Raw genomic sequence first — 19,173 nt, forward strand, 5'->3', positions numbered from 1 at the left:
AGTCAGCCAGGAGCTGCTGCTTCCCTGGCTTTCTTTGTGACCCCTTCCAGTTTTCTTGCCTGATCAAAATAATCAGAGCCTGGCTTACTTGTACTTATGTTTACACAGGGTGGATGTATCTTGTCATCAATATGCTATGGTAGTCACAAAGGGAATTGGGCGAACTGTGGACCTGCTGCATGATAGAAGTAAAGGCTGAGCTTAGAGTTGAAAGGAAGAACACAGATAATTTGCTTCCAGGACTTTCTGTTTGCTTTGCCTTGAGAGGAAACACTGAAGCCTGGCTTGGAAACAGAGATGCTTGAGGAGTTTGATCTTTGTGAGTTCCAATAGAAACTGCCCCTTACAGGCTAACGAGCCCATTGGAATGTCGCTTTCTTTCTGATTCTGCTCTTCTCCAAGCGTTGCTGCTCAGTGCTTGGCTCAGAAATCCATATCAATTTATTTTTTAAAAAACTCTTGGCAGTTGAATTTGGGAATAGAATTGACCTCTGTCCTCTGGAATCAAGTGGAGTAAATTCATTCTAAAAAAAAAAAAAAAGAGTGAACTCAAGCAAAAATATCCTAGATTGGAAATGAATTCATGCATTTCTACTGATGGCGTGTTAGTTGCTATTCTCATAATGAGTGAAATATGTATTTTAAGGTCTCACGTATATCAGTGTCCATTTATTTTCTTTGATGTTTCATCGTTATGGAAACAGCACTAGGAAAGAACTACAGGGTCAACTAGTGGTGACATCTGCATCTCCAGAAAAAAATGTTTCAAATGAGTTTCTTTCTAGTTTTCATACTTCTTAATGGAACTTTTAAAACTTCTCCAGTCCTACCTGCTGAATTTCTCTGCCTTATGTTCTACTCCCATTGTGAAATGTTTACTGTCTAAGATGTAAGGGCACAGAAATCATTTACCCCATAGTGCTGTATGTTTGCTGCATACAGACGAAACAAAAGAAACCAGTGCACAGGTGCAAAGAATTTGGGGTTTTTTTTTGTTTTGTTTTTTAGTAACTCCATGTCTCCCTCTTGCATGCTTTTACTTGAGATTCAACTAAGCAGCCAATAATATATTTTGGAATTTTCACAGTGCAGTATAAAATTATTTCTTCTCAGCTAGTATTTGGTGCTGCGAACATAGTAAAGAATTTTAAAATCTGGACTGCCAGAGTAAAATGAATGCAGCATCCTATACCCTTCAGAAGTTTAGCAAAGCAATTGCTTTCTTGTGTATTTTATGTCTTGGCACTTTTGGTATCCCCAGCCTAAGGAATAGAGAGTTGGCAATAATTGTTGATAGATTTATTCTTTATTAATTTGTAAAAACCTTCTAAGTCCGTGATGGCAAACCTATGGCACGCGTGCCACAGGTGGCACGTGGAGCCATATCAATGGGCATGCCAGCTCAGCTCTGGGGCGCATGTGCGTGCCGGCCAGCTGATTTTCGGGCCTTCTGGGCCCACAGAAGTAGGGAAACAGGCTGTTTCCTGCCTCTGGAGGGCCTGGGGGCGGGGTGGGGAAGGCCCGTTTTTCTTTCTTACCTGGCTCCAGATCCTCTCTGTGTATCTGGGAAGGGCGAAAACAGCCTTTCCCGCTCCCTTGGAGGCCCTACGGAGGCTGAAAGGGCCCATTTCCCGACTCCCGGTGGGACAGGAAGTGACTTTTTTCCTGTCCGCAGCCTCCAGAGACTCCTAGAGAGGCTCCTAGAGGCTCCTAGAGACTCCTAGAGAGGTTCTGGAGGCTGGGGACAGCAAAAAATGTCACTTCCTGTCCCACCGAGAGTTGGGAAGTGGGCCCTTTCAGCCTCCGTAGGGCCTCCAAGGGAGGGGGAAAGGCTGTTTTCGCCCTTCCCAGATACATAGAGAGGATCTGGAACCAGGTAAGAAAGAAAAACGGGCCTACCAGGCCATCATGTGCCAGGAGCGGGGGGGAGGGGTTGCGCATGCATGCATGTGGGCATGTGCGCGCGTGACCCTCCCCCGTCCCCCTCTCCTGGCACGTGATGGCAAAAAGATTAGCCATCACTGTTCTAAGCCAATGGAAATTGTGTGATAACAATTTCAGTAAATTAATCGAGTGGAGATTTAATTCCCTTTTTCTGTCTTGAAGGTCCTGCCAATCAGATTTCATTAGGAATTTATGTATTGGTTTTATAAAACTGAAGGATCAAAATCTTTCTATCTACATAAGTGTGTCCTCTGTCTCCTCAAAACCTGGTTTTGAAAGTCCACTAGAAAAAAAACTGCTGAAAAACAATTAAATAAACTTGACATGTTTCTCATGTTTCATTAAAAACATGTATTCACAATTATATTTTATAAACTGCAGTAACATCTCAGAGCTGAAGAAATAGTTGAATATAATGGTAGCACAATATAATTGTGCTGAGTATTTGGTGTTTATTATTCATGATACAACTAGTCATCTATTATCATCTGCTATCTGATCTATTGTTTAGTTCTTTTATTAGGAGAAGTAGTTAAATTAACTGACATCCAATAAACTAACTAGAATCCAAAAACAGATTATGTTTTTTTTGTTTTGGGTTGTAAGGAGTGGGGCAAACCAGGAATTGTTGGTTTCTAGTTAGTTTACCGGTATTTCTCTTGGGTAATAGTGAAAAGGGTGTTACTTCTAAAGAGTGATGTTGGTATGCTCAATAATTCTGGTTTATTTTTATATCCATAATAGACCCCACATACCCACATGGTATAGGACCCCCTCCTATACCAATCTCTAAATCTGTAAACTGAATGAAGGGATATCTGAAATTTAAGGGGTAAGTCAGCAGCAAGCAATGGAGCAGGCAAATTGTGCCAGGAATTATTTTATGTACTTATTTGTTTCTATTTTCTATTTTAATTTCCTATTCTTATTTATACCAAAGCAAGGCAATGATAAATCTGTAGTTTCAAGGTTTTATTTCAAAAAAAAAATAATACAACAAATTATGTAGCACATGAAAGGACACTTGCAGTTTCATAGATTGCATAGATTTTAATCTTAAAATATGAGATTAACAACTAGAGCAAAAGACATTTGCTATTTGCTTTTATCAGCTTCAAGAATCCTGGAATTTCCTGCTTTCTATCCAGAGAAGACTCTAGAACCTGCCAGGTGACAATTCAAAGCTGGAGAGCTCAATGCAGAGCTGTCCTGGGAGTTCATAAATTGTGGAGCCTGGATTAGGAAGGGATCAATTATTTTAATAGTGTAAATTATTAAAAGACAATAAAAGCAAAAGTAGGTTTCTCTTGCAATACCTACTTTTTACATTTTATGGTTAATAACTACCATGTTTATTAATACTAGAGTTAGCTTTATAATAATAGAAACTGTTGCTTATTGCTCTTCAAAAACCATAGTTCAAGGAATTATTTGAAGATGGTTATATAGTCACTGAGCAGATGGCTTTAATTACATCCACCAAAGAGCTGCTGCTTATCATCATCTTTGTGGGCTTCATAGCCAGGCCTTCACCAGGTCAGAGTGCTTCTGGGCTGTCCTCCTTAGTAATACATTATATAAGACTTTGACAAGACTAAGAGAGTGAACGGACAGCTTTCCCATCCCTTTTCTTAGTATAAAGTAAAGCAATATTGTTTCAGCAGCACAAGTTGTTGTTCCTGTATTTTTTATTTTTATTTTCTGGCAACAGAACCTCTTTTCTTTACCAGATAGATATTAACATGCTGGACAGAATTCAGAGAAAAGCCACAAAAATGACAAAGAGCTGGAGAGAGTAACTTCACAGAAACCTCTGTGCCAAGCCAAAACTGTATAGTTTCAGGATGATGAAGAGAAAGGGGCACAGGAACAGGCTGTATGTTTCCAAATGGATTTGAATATGAATCAGAGAAGGGGGCCTTGTTAGGGAAGTTGCAAAGTGGAATTGTTTCCTTGTGGGAGAGATTATGAGAGCCTGGAAAAGCCTGAGGCTGAAGCGGGGCAAGCAAACATTCTTTTGCATTATAGGGAACATTGGGGCACAACAGGCTGTGCTCCTGGGTAAATAATCATGCATCTGTACAATTCAAAGGCTGATATTCCTCCCCCTAAAAATGTGCTTTGATCCAAATCAAAAAATTGATGCTCAGGTGTGTATAGTTTTGTTTTCTAAATTATATGTATCACTTCAAAATAATTTATTTTGATTTGGTAAGCATGATTATTACATCTGATTATGCCAACATATTCTGCGATTATTGCAGTGTTTAAGGTGTGGTACTTCTGTGTTGGAATCACCATATATTCTTGGCTTAAAATAAAATCAATCCACATTTTCCAAAAGTATTCAGAGAAATCATGTAGATCAGATGTTGTAAATTTGATAAGTAAAATTCTTTAGTACAATACAAGGTTACTGCTGTTTAAAATAACTATGCATCAAAATGTGCTGTTAGAAAATAAAATTCAAGTTAACAAGACATGGTCGGTTTGCTAATTTCCAAAGTGCCAATGAAAGATTAGCATTTTTCTGATACATTATTTTGTGCTTCTGAGTGACATACTAAGAGTTTTCAGTCCCAAAAATAGCTGGACTGAATTAAAAATTATTTAATTTTAATGTTTCTATGTACTTGATGTCCCTTTTCAGTTACATTAAACATTACATTATGGCATCAAATTTTACATCAGCTCCGGAGACTTGCACAATGTTTATGCTTCAGGTTCTCTTCTTTTATGCCAGCCTGAAATCTCTTTGTAGAGCTAAAACCATTTTTTTTCTCACATCCTATTATAATTGACATCTTAATTTTGTGTATTATTTTTGTTACCAAGAGCACAGAAGTCTTGTATGACCTTGCAATAAAGTTTTTTTTTGGGGGGGGGGTTACATGTTTCCCTATTATTCAGAGAAAGTAGACAGTTTGTTTTTCACCCAAGTTTCTGGTTTTGAAGGGCTTTTCAATGTTATTATTATTTTTTTTGTTTAGCACATAAACAGATCATGGAGCCCTGAACTCAGTGTGATTTTAGGACAATAGCCCTACTGGCTGACACAGAGTCTGACTGAGTCTTGGAATGCTCAGTTTGGGTACTCAAGTCTTCCAGTGCTCCCTGCCTGGTAAATCTTTGCCAGCACAAATTTGTGCTTCCATTATGTTGCTATTTAGATGCTTTCGCATGCTAAATATCCTTGTTTCCCCTCTCTGTGGTATGTTTTCAGATGAATCACAAGGAAGTAGACAATTGCGGTATCTTGCTCACATTCCATTACCCTTTTTTATTTCTTTTCTCACTTCGCTTTCTAATTTCCCATGTTTCTTTTTTCATCTTTTTGCAGAATGCTGAAGGACCAGCATGCAACTATCTCTAGTATATCCACTTCCTCCTTTCTTTTATTTTTTTGGCAAACACTTAAGTCACCTTGCAAATAAACTTTTATTTATTTTATTAATAAAGTTCATTTTTCAAGAGAAGTTCTTAACCTTATTCCTGCCACTCCCATGTACTTTATGATAGCATGCTATTACGTATATCAAAATGTCTAAAAATGTGTGCTGTGCATCTATGGGGTTTGATAAACATGCTGATTTCTATTTTCCATCAAAATATAGCCAGGGATGCAATGCAAAGTCATGTTCCGAATCCTCCAGTTGCTGTTTACTTGGAGAGCTTATTCTTACAAATGTGGAAAAGTAACCTTGGTTATCAGAAGAGACCTGTGCTTTGCAAATGAAGTGTGGAAGAAAAAATGTGCTAAATAAATAGGCTGTTTGGATGGTTATGGTGTGGCAGTACAGCAGTGTCTTCGAGAAGTAAACAGCCATGTTCAGAACACATCCGTGGAGTCTGTGTAATTTCTTAACAGAGCTGGAAAAAGCAGAGAAACCATAGGAAAAAAATTATTAACGAGGGGCCCAAGATGCAGATTCTAAAATATTTTTGTCTACCTGACTGAAGAAATCTATATAGATAGAAAAGGGGAGGAGAAGGTGGACTCAACAGGGTAATTTATGGTACTTGATCAACATAAGACTAGAATATGAATCCCAAAAGTCATCACAAAATACTGTGATTGTCTTAATTTTGGGAGCTGCTTTGATACAGAGTTGCAATTGCATAACTACTTCCTCTTTTGTTCTTAAATCCCCAGAACATTTTTGAATATCCACTGCCTTGAAACTGGCTTCTGGGAGGATGGGAGCTGCGTTCCTGTGGTTTGTAAACCACCCCCACCAGTCTTTGAAGGGATGTACAACTGCACCAATGGCTTTGAGCTTGACAGTCAGTGCATTCTTAGCTGTGGTCCACAGAGTAAGACGGTAAAGACAACTTTATGGTCAGTTCGCAAATAGGCCAGGTTTCCATTGGGTTTGAGGCTGAATCTTGACCCATATGGCAGCCCCAGCTTCAGTTTTATCAAATGTTGATTGCCATATTTTGCTCTACTTGCTGGCATTTCTTGAATTTGGTTTTATTGCGCAATAAAAAGAGAATGAGCAACTGGGCATGTCCAGCAGAATTTCCTGCTCTTTCCATGAATTCCTTATAAAAAATCATGCCATTGTATTACTCATTAATGAATCTAAAATACCAGTAGTGCTTGCTTATTGACTGCCATTCAAATTTATGACATTGACCTGGGCCTGGCACTTTTTCTTTGTCCCACCCCACTTATAGATCAGAGAGATTGAAAGGAAGGAAGGAATCACAAGCACATAAGTAAACAGGCACATAATGGAGAATACACATCAAAAGGTGACCTTGGGGCTGGGATCTGCAAATGTGCTATTCAGACAGCCCAGTATATTCCCCATTGTGTGCCTATAGTGGCACAGTGGTTGGAGTGCAGTACTGCAGGCTACTTCTGCTGCCTGCCGGCTGCCTGCAATTTGGCAGTTCAAATCTCACCAGGCTCAAGGTTGACCCAGCCTTCCATCCTTCCGAGGTGGGTAAAATGAGGACCCAGATTGTTGAGGGCAATAGGCTGACTCTGTAAACCACTTAGAGAGGGCTGTAAAGCACTGTGAAGCAGTATATAAGTCTAAGTGCTATTGCTACTGCTATTGCTACTTGTTCTGTAACCCCTCCAATCGCACTACTCTATCGGGTGTGTGTATGTGTGTGTATGCAAAAATCCCAAACAGTTCAGACACAGGAAAGATTGCCTACAAAGATCACTTGAGGTTTTTTTCTCCCTGCCTTCCCAAAGTGGAAAGATTGTAGAGGAAGGGATTACAAGAAAGCATGCAGGCATACAGTGGAGACTACACTGAACTATCTGCCTAGTATATTTATGGCTGCCAGTGCCAGTGCATTACTTTTGATGTATATACCCCATTGTGTGCCTGCTTAATCTCTTGTAATCTTTTCTTCTATAATGAATGTAAACACATTAATTCCCTTCTTGCTAATTATTGCAAAGAGTGGGGGAGGGGACAAAAGTTGCAGTCACATGGTTTTCCACTTAGTAACCATTTCACTTAGTGATGGAGCCAGTTCCAATTTGTGATCACTAAACAAAAGACTGCCTACATTTATTTTTCTTGATTTTGAATTCATAGTAAATGTTAAATCTCCATGGATTACATCAGTATGTGTGTTGGAAGACTGAAGAATACCTAACACTTTTTCAAAAATCTTACGTTCAATATTTGAGGGACTTCCAGTAAACACCATGGCGCACTGATCTCCCTAAACGGAGGGATGGCTGAAATCAGCATCTGAACACTGGTCCAGACTGCCAAACTCTCTCGTGAAAAAGGAGAGATCACAAAATTACTTAAATGTACTCTGGATACTGTTTTTTTGTGAGCAGAAGAAAGGAACCAACATTTTTGCAATTGGCTTGAGATCAGTGGGAATCACAGGATTCCATCGAAGTTATAACCATTAATGTAACCTGTATGGACTATATGGGTGACATTGACTATAATGAATATGGTAACAAAGAGGTACTTTAAATTCTGTACAGTTCATGAATTAATATGGTTCTTTTATGTTTCAGCTTTCCATTCTTTGCACTAAAAATGGCTTGTGGACAGAGGAATTTAAATTATGTGAAGAACTGCAGGGAGATTGTGCACCCCCACAGGAGCTTAATTCAGTGGAATACAAGTGTCAGCAAGGTTATGGAATTGGTAAGGTAAACAGTTTCTGATCATCCCATTCACCTAAACTCTCCTATTAAGTTGTTTGCAGATCTGTGGAACAGGCTAGATTTAAGGCTTCATTTTTTTATTTTTTTTTTAAATTAAAGGTATATACTGTTTATATTTTATGTCACTGTGAGATAAATTAAATAAATATTTGTAGCATATCTCAGTTTTCTTTCTATTTGAGCTTTCTATTGCTGTTTTAAAATCAAATATTCTGCTTAGACATTTATATTTGCAAAACATGAATGTTTAATATGAGTGAGGCTTTAAGACAAACAGAGCAGAGCAATCCTAATAGAAACAAGAAAAGTATTTATGATTTTTCTTTTTCCAGTGTAACATTCAGGTATTCACAAGTAGGTCCCAAAGACAAACAACAAAAACATATTTCTCTCTTTGATTCATATTAAATATTTACCCTGGAAGCCAGAAAGAATGGAAGGTGGTGTTGATAGAAAAAGAATTGGTGTAATTCTCAAAAGGAAAAATGAAATAATATGCAAAGGGCTACACAGCCTAATCCTTACTCATGTCTCCCAACTGTAAACTGTATTCTTAAATCAAATAGCATTAAACCTCTGAATTTTCCTTCACTGAGATTAAGCTGATGAAAAAACATCTTCCTATCCCTGAAGAGGCTTTTCCAGGAGATTAGTACATGCAGAAGCGTCTTAGATATAAAAGAAGAATTCATTATTCATAAAGGCTGGAAAGATTAATAGAGCTGAGAAGCTTGCTGTGATTTGTTAAGTTATCAGAAAGTGACTTTCGGAAAGAACACTATATCAAGCATAAAAAACGATGACTCTCTATTTAGTTTACAAAAAGAAGAAAGAAAAATAAAAACTAAGGAGGAAAAATTAGAAGGAAATTCTGTTTTTATCATTAAGTCTTGATCCAATAGAATATTGATCAGTTTTGCCATTATGTCAATAAAGATATAGTTAATGGAATCAGAAAAAAAAGAGTAACCAAGATAATAAAATCAATAGCCAATCCTTTTTTATATCTAGGGTATGCTGTAAGCATGTAAAGAAACTTCTGTTGAGTTAATATTATTTTAAGATCATAATGAACTTAACATTGATTAACTGACTTCTGGGTAATGCCATCTAATGATTATGTGTTGATATTTTTCTAGCCATGCTTCTAGATTTTTCAAACAGCTGAAATTGAAGTTGACAAAGAATGAGTAGCTGCAATAAATAGCTTTGAAACCTATACTCGGTGATATTTAATAGTCTTTAAGACCATTAACCATGGATTTTTAATGTAGGCTAATTTTATTCTTTGCATATAATGATATATATCCAATACTCTTGGTTGCCTGTTAAAAATATTGTAGAATTTGAATACTCTAAAATGCTTCTCCATATTGATAATAAATCAGGAGTTGTACATGAAGCTAATGTATCTGGATCAAACCGTGAAATAAAAAAAACCCTTTTAATTGAACATACTGTCATTGCACAGTTTTAATTGAAGGGTCCTTGGTGCTCTCTGAGCTTGCTTGCTTTCTTGCAAAACTTTCATTACTCAAACTAGGTAACATCGACAGTGCTACAATAATCACAGATGGAACAATAACAGATAGAAATCTTTTATTTCCTATCTGTTCTCATCGAAATAAGATCAGCTTTTTGTTTCTGGGCCATGATCTCCCATGTTTGCTTTGCAGCCTTTCATGCTGAAGTTACAGTTAGAGGAACCAGGTCCTTTGCACCCAGAGAGTCTTGATCTTGACCACTTACATCCCAAAGAAATGAAGGTCCTCTGAGTACATAGATTAATCTTCATTTTGCCAAATAATTTTATTAAGCGTTATACGTGAAAAGGGTAGAAGTCAATAAAAACTACCAAAACTACAAGCAGAAAACTGCAAAAAGGGCAAGGGGGGGGGAGCAAGGTAGTAAAAAAGCAGAAAGAAAAAAAATTAACTTCACAGCTAGTAAAAACAATTTTAACAGCTTATCACTGTCTCTACAAAAAAAAAGAAAAGAATAAAGCAAACTCTCTTCTCCTCATAGCTCATCTCGTAACTGAGGTAAAATCAAAATGCTACGTCCACCAAAATTTTGTCAGCAAAAGTCCAGAAATGGCAACATGTAACTATTTTTTCTTTTAATCTCAGTCCAACATGCCAATCTTATAAATCTTCCCTGATTTTTTAAAAGTATTCTTTAAACCCCTTCAAAAACAAAAGTCACAGAGGTAATTTGCTGCTTTATCAGTATTTCAAACAATACTCTTCCATTTTGACTTCCAAAGTATGCTGCCTGTTCACTGGGGGCTTCCAAAGGCTTATAAAGTCTTTTGGGGCTTCTGGAGCCAAAATTATTTGGGGTTTCCAAAGAACAGAGCATGTTCACACACAGAATTATATAGGATGGATGGTGGTGGTGAGGAGATAATATTGTGCATGTGCAACTTTTGCAATGCAGCACATTTTGTATATTTTTTTTGCTTAGACATTTACTTCTTCCAGATTGTCAAATGTAAAAATTGTAGGAGGCAAAAACAAAACAAAACAAACAAAACAAAACAAAACAGGGAGCAATGTGGCAGGGGACAACTTTAGTTACAGTTATAACTGCTGTGGAGAGATGTGTAGAGGGGGAAAAATAGCATCCTAAATCTTGGAATATACATAAATCCCAATCAAACAAACTAGACTTTCTCTCTCTTCTTCTTGCTTTTTCTAAATAAAAGATTCAAACAATTGTTGATGAATGAAGTTTTGTAAGTACCAGAGCAGTAATATAGTACTTATGTACTCAAATTGGAGATCACGCAAATCCTTATGGAAGCCCATGGCATTTACACATTTCTCAATGGAAATTATAATCTGCTACTTCTCTCTCTTTCTCTCTTTTTTTTCTGTGCCAGGAGCTTCATGCACACCTTCCTGTTTGTTTCTACCTAGAGATCCTGTGACATTGCCTGAAAATGTCACTGCTGATACCATGGACCACAGACTGAATCCTATTAAAGTCCAGGTAAAAAGAAGGGGAAGTGCTGCAACTTTGAAAGTGGAATATTTTAGCTTTTAGTCTACTCACCTAGAACTGTGGAAATTGCTGACCTAAGGTTACAGTTTCTTCAGTGATCTGATGTACATTTCCATCTTATAGTCCAGTTTCAGTAGGAAAGCTATGAGCGTGATGAGCAAGTATTGCTTAGCGCATTGTAAGCTGCCCTGAGTCTCCGGAGAAGGGCGGCATATAAATCAAATTTAAAAAAAAAAAAAAAGTATGACTAGGAGCAAAAAAACCACACAGAAATGGAAGTTGATTTTGAAAAGAGTTTAAAGAGTTACGATGTGCAAAACTTATCTTCCTTCCTTCCTCTGGCTGCAGCTTGGATTTCTAATTAAAGGGGCAAGCCATCCTTACTTAGAAGTTTAATATATTTCTTCTCACTACTCTCCTTTTTTTGGGTTCTAACATTTGAATATTTTTGAAAAGGAGATTTCATTATCACAATCAACGTGAACTGGAAAACTAATCCAGTTTCTAATCCAAACTAATCCAAACTAAAAAACTGGAAATTTTTATCTAGGGAGAATGTAAATTATTGTTTCCCTTTTTAAGAAGTCCAATTTAGGCCAATTTGAAAATGACATAGCTGTAGCTGCAGAGGGTAGATTTGGCCATAAAGTATAAGTAACAACCAGTAACGTTGTTGTCACCTCATGGTCATATGGGCAGCAAACAAATTTAATAAATAAATAAAATAAATATCCTGTTGTTTTGTTTTTGACTTGCAAGAGTAATGACATGTTAACAAACTAAGACCTATGCCATATAGATCAGGACCTCTGTTGTAACAACTCTAGTGACAGAATTTTGTAACAGAATCTGAATGTGACAATGTCGTCATGGGGAAGTCAAAATGTTACAGCCTCCCCTGTGAGGGAGTTCGGCAGTTTCTAAATGTGATAAATAAGTGTAGTAAATAGAATGCTAACTCTTCTGGCAATATAGTTCTTTGATATAGTTCTTTTTTATAACCCATGATGGTTAATATGGAACACGTATCCAACAAGACTAGCAGTGGGAAAAGGCAACAATAAAGTATTAATGGCTGGAAACAATTGGAATATAGTTTTAAGAACTTAATCATGATTTTTAAATAAGGAATGTAGACATATCAAACACTTTTCATGCTTGGTTGATGCTTGGGAAGGTAGTCTGGTTGAGTATTTGCCTGGCATTCTTTCCAGCTCTTTCTGGGAAGAAGAAATGCATAGGTACAGAGGGGAAAAAAAGAGGAAAAAATGGTCTGGAAACATCTGTGGATTATCTGTCTGCATTCTAAGTTATCATGATACACCCTGGTTTTGTTATCCTGAATCTCTGACTCTGATGTTTAGCTTTTTTCTAGTTGTATTCTTATCCCTCTCAGTGGAATGGCTAAAATACCTCAGATGTTATCATTCTGTTGCTTCATCTAACTTGAGTTTGCCTGAAAATGAAATCGAAGAATATGGCTGGCATTTAAAAACATTTAAAATAAAATCAAATTGAGTTGTTATGGAGCTGAATTACCACCCAAGATTATCTTTCTCCTCATGGGAATTTTCAGGATTAGCAAAGATTCATTCCTTTAGACACTGTTGTGTGTTATATTATATAAACTCTGTAATTGTGCTGCCGTTTATGTTCAAACAGGGGAAGAAGGTATCTATGCCCTTTAAGGTCTGTAATTCTGAAGTGGAATGCTCTTGATTTGATTTTCTCCTTTTGTTGGTTTTTTTGTGAAATGTTTTCCCTTCCAGCTGAAAACCCCTTGCTACATAAAAGTGTTCTCCTGGGAATAGGGAAACAGAAAAGAGAGTAATATAGGGAGGAGGTTTTGTTATTGTGAAACTAAATTATCCCCATTGCCAGGAGCTGTCACTAAACATAATTCTTTTTGTTCATTTCTTGATCCTTCTGTATATTTTCAAATCACTTCTCTTCCTCGACTTGATGGTCGAGTGGATGTTCTGTGAACTTTAATGGCATTGTTGAATCATTGTCTCCAAGAGGTATCTGCCATACAGATCAGGGTGAAGTAGGAAGAACAATGAAGTGGATTAGGGACCTGGGCTAGATTGATTGAGCTCAAGCAGACTGAAATCTGCCAACTGGAGTCATCAACTATAAACGCAGCAATCTAAATGTATTTATACTTTATTCAAAGAAGCAAAAATAGTTATGTATGTGAGCCTACTTTTGTTCACTTCATTATATGGAAACAAGCTGGGTCATTTCAAGGGAACCCTAAAATAAGTTGAATACAGTGAGTACAGGGTGCTTCAGAAATGTATGTGACAAAACAAGAAAAGATAATAGTGAAGAATGAATTAGTGTTGAGTGAAGGAGGATGAAATACAGAAGGGTATACAGATTGAAGGAAGCATGTTGAGAGGGATTGTTCATATAGAGCAAATGAATAGGGATTAAATTGTGGAGATGGGGAAGACTGAAAAAGTTGTGGTTGGAAAGAGTTCATGAGATCCTCAAAAACAGAGAATTGATAATTCCAAAGAAGAAAAGACAATATATAAAAAAGGTAAATGGAGATAGTAAAAGCAAGGATGCTTAAAAAGCAAGGATGCTTTTTAAGTATAGAAAAATATGGAAAGATATAGTGACTAGTGTAAACCAGTTTTAGCTATGCTTCTTTTTCTTGTCTCAGGAATTTAACCTGCTTGGTTTAGAATTTCATTACATATTTTCCATTATATATAGAGTAACCTTGATATTATAGCAGTGATGTAAATTAATGTAAATGCTTCTACAATACTTATCAAAAAGTATAGGCCTGTTTTGAGGTTAGCTAAGAACAATATTATTTTCCTTGTTTGTTTTGTGGGGATTGGTAGGTTAAAAATTCAAATATTTTTACTAACATCTTTCAAAGATAAGCCTGCAAATACTGTATAAGGTTTACAAATCAAGATTTTTTTAGAAAAAGGATGATGCAAAACCTAAAATTATCTAGAATCAAAATTCTTTACCATATAGGAGATTGTGTGTAGAATTTGTAATTCCATTCTCACAAAGTCTTTAGCATTGCATAGAATGTAATAGATCTTTGGTGAAATAAGATATATATCATCAATATTTTTTTTGAAAAAAATTATAGATTGTTTGCTGTTATCCTCTGACTAATGCAAAACCCTTTTTATGTCTCTTCAGAGTATTGTGTGTACTGGAAGACTGGAATGGTATCCTAACCCAAAATCTATTCATTGTATTATTTCTTGTGAGGTAAGAAATATTCTGTCTGTCTGTCTGTTTCTCTCTCCCCCCCCTTCTGTCTCTCTCTTTCTCTATCATATGCCAAAGGGACATTTAGGGAAAAATCTTTGTGCTACTGTGTGCCTCCCCCCCTCCCCCCGTCTCTAATCATCTCTTTCAGATTTGATTTTATTTAGGTATTTTGTATATAATGTACTTTATCACACTCAGAAGGATCTTTAATTTGCTGGGTCCTTTTCACTGCAACTCAATTGTAAATTGGGATTATTGTCATCAGTTCCCAATTTTTGAGAATGTACCCTTTGAAATCAATGTACCCTGTAATCAATACACACATAGAGAGAAGATACACTTGTAATGTATAGTTCAATTTAAGCAGTTCAGGAATGATGCAGTCACTAGGAGGGACTTTTCCACTGTGAGGGATTCAATTAGTCTAGGGGCTTCAGAGAGGTGGGTCACCACCCATTTAGTATGACCAACTCCAAGCCCTCAGTGATATTCACCAGATTGGACTCAAGGTTCACAACTCAAAAGTGTTTAATCAAAACTTGATTAGCAGGCTTCTTAACAGTTTTTTTGAGACATCAGTTGTAACTTCCAAAGGGTGAGGTTTTTTTAAACTGACTTGATTAAAGTCTGTCAACTGTCATTGGTAGCTTTATCCATTTTACTATTCAGGAGGGCCTTAGAGATTAAAGATTGTAGTGTAGAGCTCTTCAATATTCCTACAAATGTAGAACGAATGAATGAATGAATGCCTCAAATGTTGATCTACCCACTTTGAAGGGAGAACTGTCAAAGCCACAAAATGGTTGTTGACTGGGTGGTACTTTTTACATCCCTGAGCTTGATCTAACCATGTAGCAGAAATGTCTTCTATAGTTTTCAGGGGTGAAATCCAGCAGATTCTAACAGGTTCTGGAGAACCGATAGCGGAAATTTTGAGTAGTTCGGAGAACCGGCTAATACCACTTCTGGTTGGCTCCAGAGTGGGGTGGGAATGGAGATTTTGCAGTATCCTTCCCCTGGAGTGGGGTGGGAATGGAGATTTTGCAATATCCTTCCCCTGCCACGCCCACCAAGCCACACCCACAGAACTGGTAGGGAAAAATTTTGGATTTCACCCCTGGTGGTTATGAAACAAATAATGCCTCTTTAGATTGAAAATCAATCAAATTTCTACTGTTCCTGTAATCCATATGGAATAAGAAATTGACTTACAACCACATTGAGCCTAAAATTTCTGTTACTAAGTAAATCTTGCCCCGTTTTACTACCTTTCTTGCCACAGTTGTTAAGGGAATTAACGCAACTGTTAAATCAGGAACACAGTTGTTAAGTGAATCTGGCTTCCCCATTGACTTTGCTTGTTGGAAAGTCACAAAACATGATCACATGACCCTGGGACACTGCAACCACGATAAATATAAGTCAATTGTAAAGCATCTGAATTCTGATCACATGACCATGGGGATGTTGCAATGGTTGTAAAATGGTCATGAGTCACTTTTTTCAGTATTGGTGAACTTCGAATAGTCACTAAATGAACTGTTATAACTCGAGGACTACCTGTAGTTCATTCCCTGCTGCGGCGCTTTTTAATCTGCATAGAATTCTTAAATGTAAATGATCAAATATGTAATCTCACATTACAATTTGGTATAACCCATGCTATCATGTCTGGAAATTCACCCTACTTTCATTTTGAAAATAGAATCAATCCATATTTACTTGGGTCATTTCTGAATCAAAGTCTAATGCTGATTTTAATTGTGGAATTAAAAAGCCTTCTTCCATGTTCTTTCATCATTTAGCATGTAAAGACTTCCTAGGACATGAGAGCATGAGAAGTGAAAGCAGTTAGCACCTTCTTATCACAAAGTGTGAGGATATACTATATGTGTATAATACTTGTTCCTAATTTCCCATCAATCTTGGGAAATACAGTTCTTTGAGAGAAACTATGGAAAGGATTAGTAATAGAAGTCTCAATATTTCATGAAACAACATCGAATTTTGAAAAATGCTTTGATAGTTAAATTGCTATAAATCGGATGCTGGTGTACAATGGAGACTTGCCCTTCATGTTGTGGTCCAGCAAGACCCTTTTCTTAGACTTAAAAATGGCAACTTTATGATGTCATTTGGATTAATTCTAACTCTAATTTCTTCTTTGTCTGATGCCAGAATAGCTAATCTTTGTTTTTCCCTTCTGGCCGTTCATCTTTCTTTCTGACTTTTTCTGACTCTCTGTGCCAAGAATTAAGTGTAATGAGGAGTGAAACATTTGTAAATTCACAAGGAGGGTGCAAAAGGGGGGAAGCATTTGGAAAGTTCATCAGCAATAATGATGGTAATGTAATAAACTTTGAATTACAGATGCTCCAGGTCACTTTAATCTTGTACTATCATGAGAAGAATAGATGGCATAGAAAGCTGTTTCATGCTTCTCTGTTTAAAACTGGCCTTTTTCAAAAAAAACAGCCAAGTGCGCTTTCTATTCCTTTTCTTTTCCTTGCTGAAAGCAGAATTTCTACAAAGCCATCTTTTTTTTTTCTAATTTAATACTTTGGAATGGATAGTTGTGTATGAAATATGAGTAAGAATTCAAATATATTTGTTAATTTAAAACTTGCTTCAGTCCTTGTGATTTTCTTCCTTGTTGCTCTCTAAAAGAAATCCGGGAACTGCTCCTCTCCACCACCACCTCGAAGATTTTTGTCTATGGTTCCCTTTCACTTGTAAAATGTTTCTTGTAGGCAAATTATGAGTAACACAGTGGTTAGAATGCAGTATTGCAGGCTACTTCTGCTGACTGCCGGCTGCCGGCAGTTCGGCAGTTCGAGTCTCACTGGCTTAAGGTTGACTCAGCCTTCCATCCTTCTGAGGTCGATAAAATGAGGACCCAGATTGTTGGGGGCAATATGCTGACTCTATAAACTGCTTAGAGAGAGCTGTAAAGTGGTATATATCTAAGTGCTATTGCTATTGCTATCAGGAGCAAAATAGAGAACACTATCCCAAAAAGCAAAGCCAGTTGGAATACTGTCAGCCACCAATTCCTGTTCCACCCAAGTATTTTAAATCAACCCTAGAGTCATGTCACAGTAGGATTCAGAGAAGATATCAATACTTTGTGATGATACCTCAAGACATTACCAAATAGAGGGAGAAACAGACCATGGTTCTAATACTTGCAGTTAGAATATAGAGGTTACAACTTGTACTGTTTGGCCACCAGGCATAGGAATTTTTAGAAGTATATGGAAATGCATCTTTTATAAACCTGGTGCAAATTAAATGAGGTAGAAAAATAGGTTTATAAAGTATCCAAAATAGGAGAACTCTTCTGTTTTTAAAATGATCTATCTGTACGTGCTGTTTCAGTGTGTAGTGGTGAAGGAACACCAAGCCAATAGTAGCAAATGTGGGTTTGCTCCTTCAGATCCGCAAAACAATCAGTCAGTTAACTGCAGTAGAGAAGAAAACTGGTTTCCCTAAGAGTTTCATCCTTGTTACAAAATTTTCTTATTTACATGTATGTTTGCAGAAAGTATGGAGGATTTGAATATGAAGCAAGCCCTGAATATGGAAGTTAACTGAGCATCCCCCCCAAAATAAAGGGAGGTTATACAAGGTCCTTTAGAAGCATTTATCTTATTAAAATAACTGATGACTTTAAATCACAGTTCAGGGATTTAGAATCACATGTCCAAAGATACAACAACTGAAGATATTAGCAGTAAAATTAGCCTCTTCCTTGACTGCCAAGTTTCAGAGTCTTCTCTAATTACTGTTGCCTTTGCCTTATGTGTCCAAACTGTCTTAGCTTCATTATGAGTACTTCAAGATGTTTTATTTCATTTTCTATTATTTGTTGTTGCAGTTCAAGGTAGTCTCCAAAATAATTTCCAGCATTATAAATGAAAGGAAACTCATTTTTTCTTGGCTCAGACTTTCTGCCGGTCTGGGTTTCACAACTGTATGTTACAATTGGAAAGAGAGCTGCCCTGACAGTATACACCTTTGTTATCTATATGATACCTCTACATTTTAATGTTGTGTGTGCATTTATCATACATACATACATACATACATACATACATACATACATACATACATACATACTTTTCAATAAATAGTAAGATTCAGAAGACACCAGAAGCCTCAACAACAAATATGAGCTTTAAGTTAAAATCTACGGATTTGGTTTGATTGGGAATGTGTCCCAGCTAAAGCCAAATGAATAGAAGTACATAATACTTTATTCTCAAGACCTAATGATCTTTTCAAAAATTCTATGAATCCCTCTTTAAGAGTTAGAAACAAGTGTTTCAGCTGAACAACCAGCCTAACCATCCCAAAATGTAAAAAATAAAAAAAAATAAGAACTGACTCTTTATCTTTTCTTCTGTCCAAAAAATAAAATAGATTAATTAGATGCTTGTGCTGAGGTCTCAGAGATCATCTGAGTTACTCAGGTTCTCCTCAAAGTGATCATGTATGATCTCTTCTGAGATCCACAAACAACTTCTGCACAGCAAACAGCAAAATTATTGGAGGTGGAGCGGAAGACTTAATTCTGATAAACTCTTGAAGACTGACTCTGATTGGTTGGATCCAGTACTAATCTCCTTATTTCCATTAACTCTTTCTCTTCAGATTCCTAAGGACTAAAGAGATAGAAACAATTCAGCTAATATGTGTCCAAATAGCCTTCTAAGTATTATCAAGAAAAGTGTACATTAGTTGCTGACTGACTGACATGCTGATCCAGTCATAAATCCAATCCTATTCTGTTATTGAGTTTATATGGTCAC

General features: G+C 36.8%; 1 protein-coding gene across 1 annotated transcript in view; it reads left to right on the forward strand.

Moving 5' to 3' along the window:
• The window catches only part of PAPPA2 (pappalysin 2), a 150,459-nt gene that overhangs the window by 125,617 nt on the left and 5,669 nt on the right, over positions 1 to 19,173 (forward strand). The window contains exons 17-20 of the mRNA XM_070939233.1: positions 6,098 to 6,266; positions 7,952 to 8,084; positions 10,989 to 11,098; positions 14,288 to 14,359. Of these exons, the coding sequence (XP_070795334.1) occupies positions 6,098 to 6,266; positions 7,952 to 8,084; positions 10,989 to 11,098; positions 14,288 to 14,359 (484 nt within the window). The remainder of the gene's footprint in view (positions 1 to 6,097; positions 6,267 to 7,951; positions 8,085 to 10,988; positions 11,099 to 14,287; positions 14,360 to 19,173) is intronic.

The sequence above is a fragment of the Pituophis catenifer genome, unplaced genomic scaffold (assembly GCF_029215685.1).
Source record: "Pituophis catenifer annectens isolate HBS135680 unplaced genomic scaffold, rPitCat1.0.hap2 SCAF_3, whole genome shotgun sequence".
Classification (NCBI taxonomy): domain Eukaryota; kingdom Metazoa; phylum Chordata; class Lepidosauria; order Squamata; family Colubridae; genus Pituophis; species Pituophis catenifer.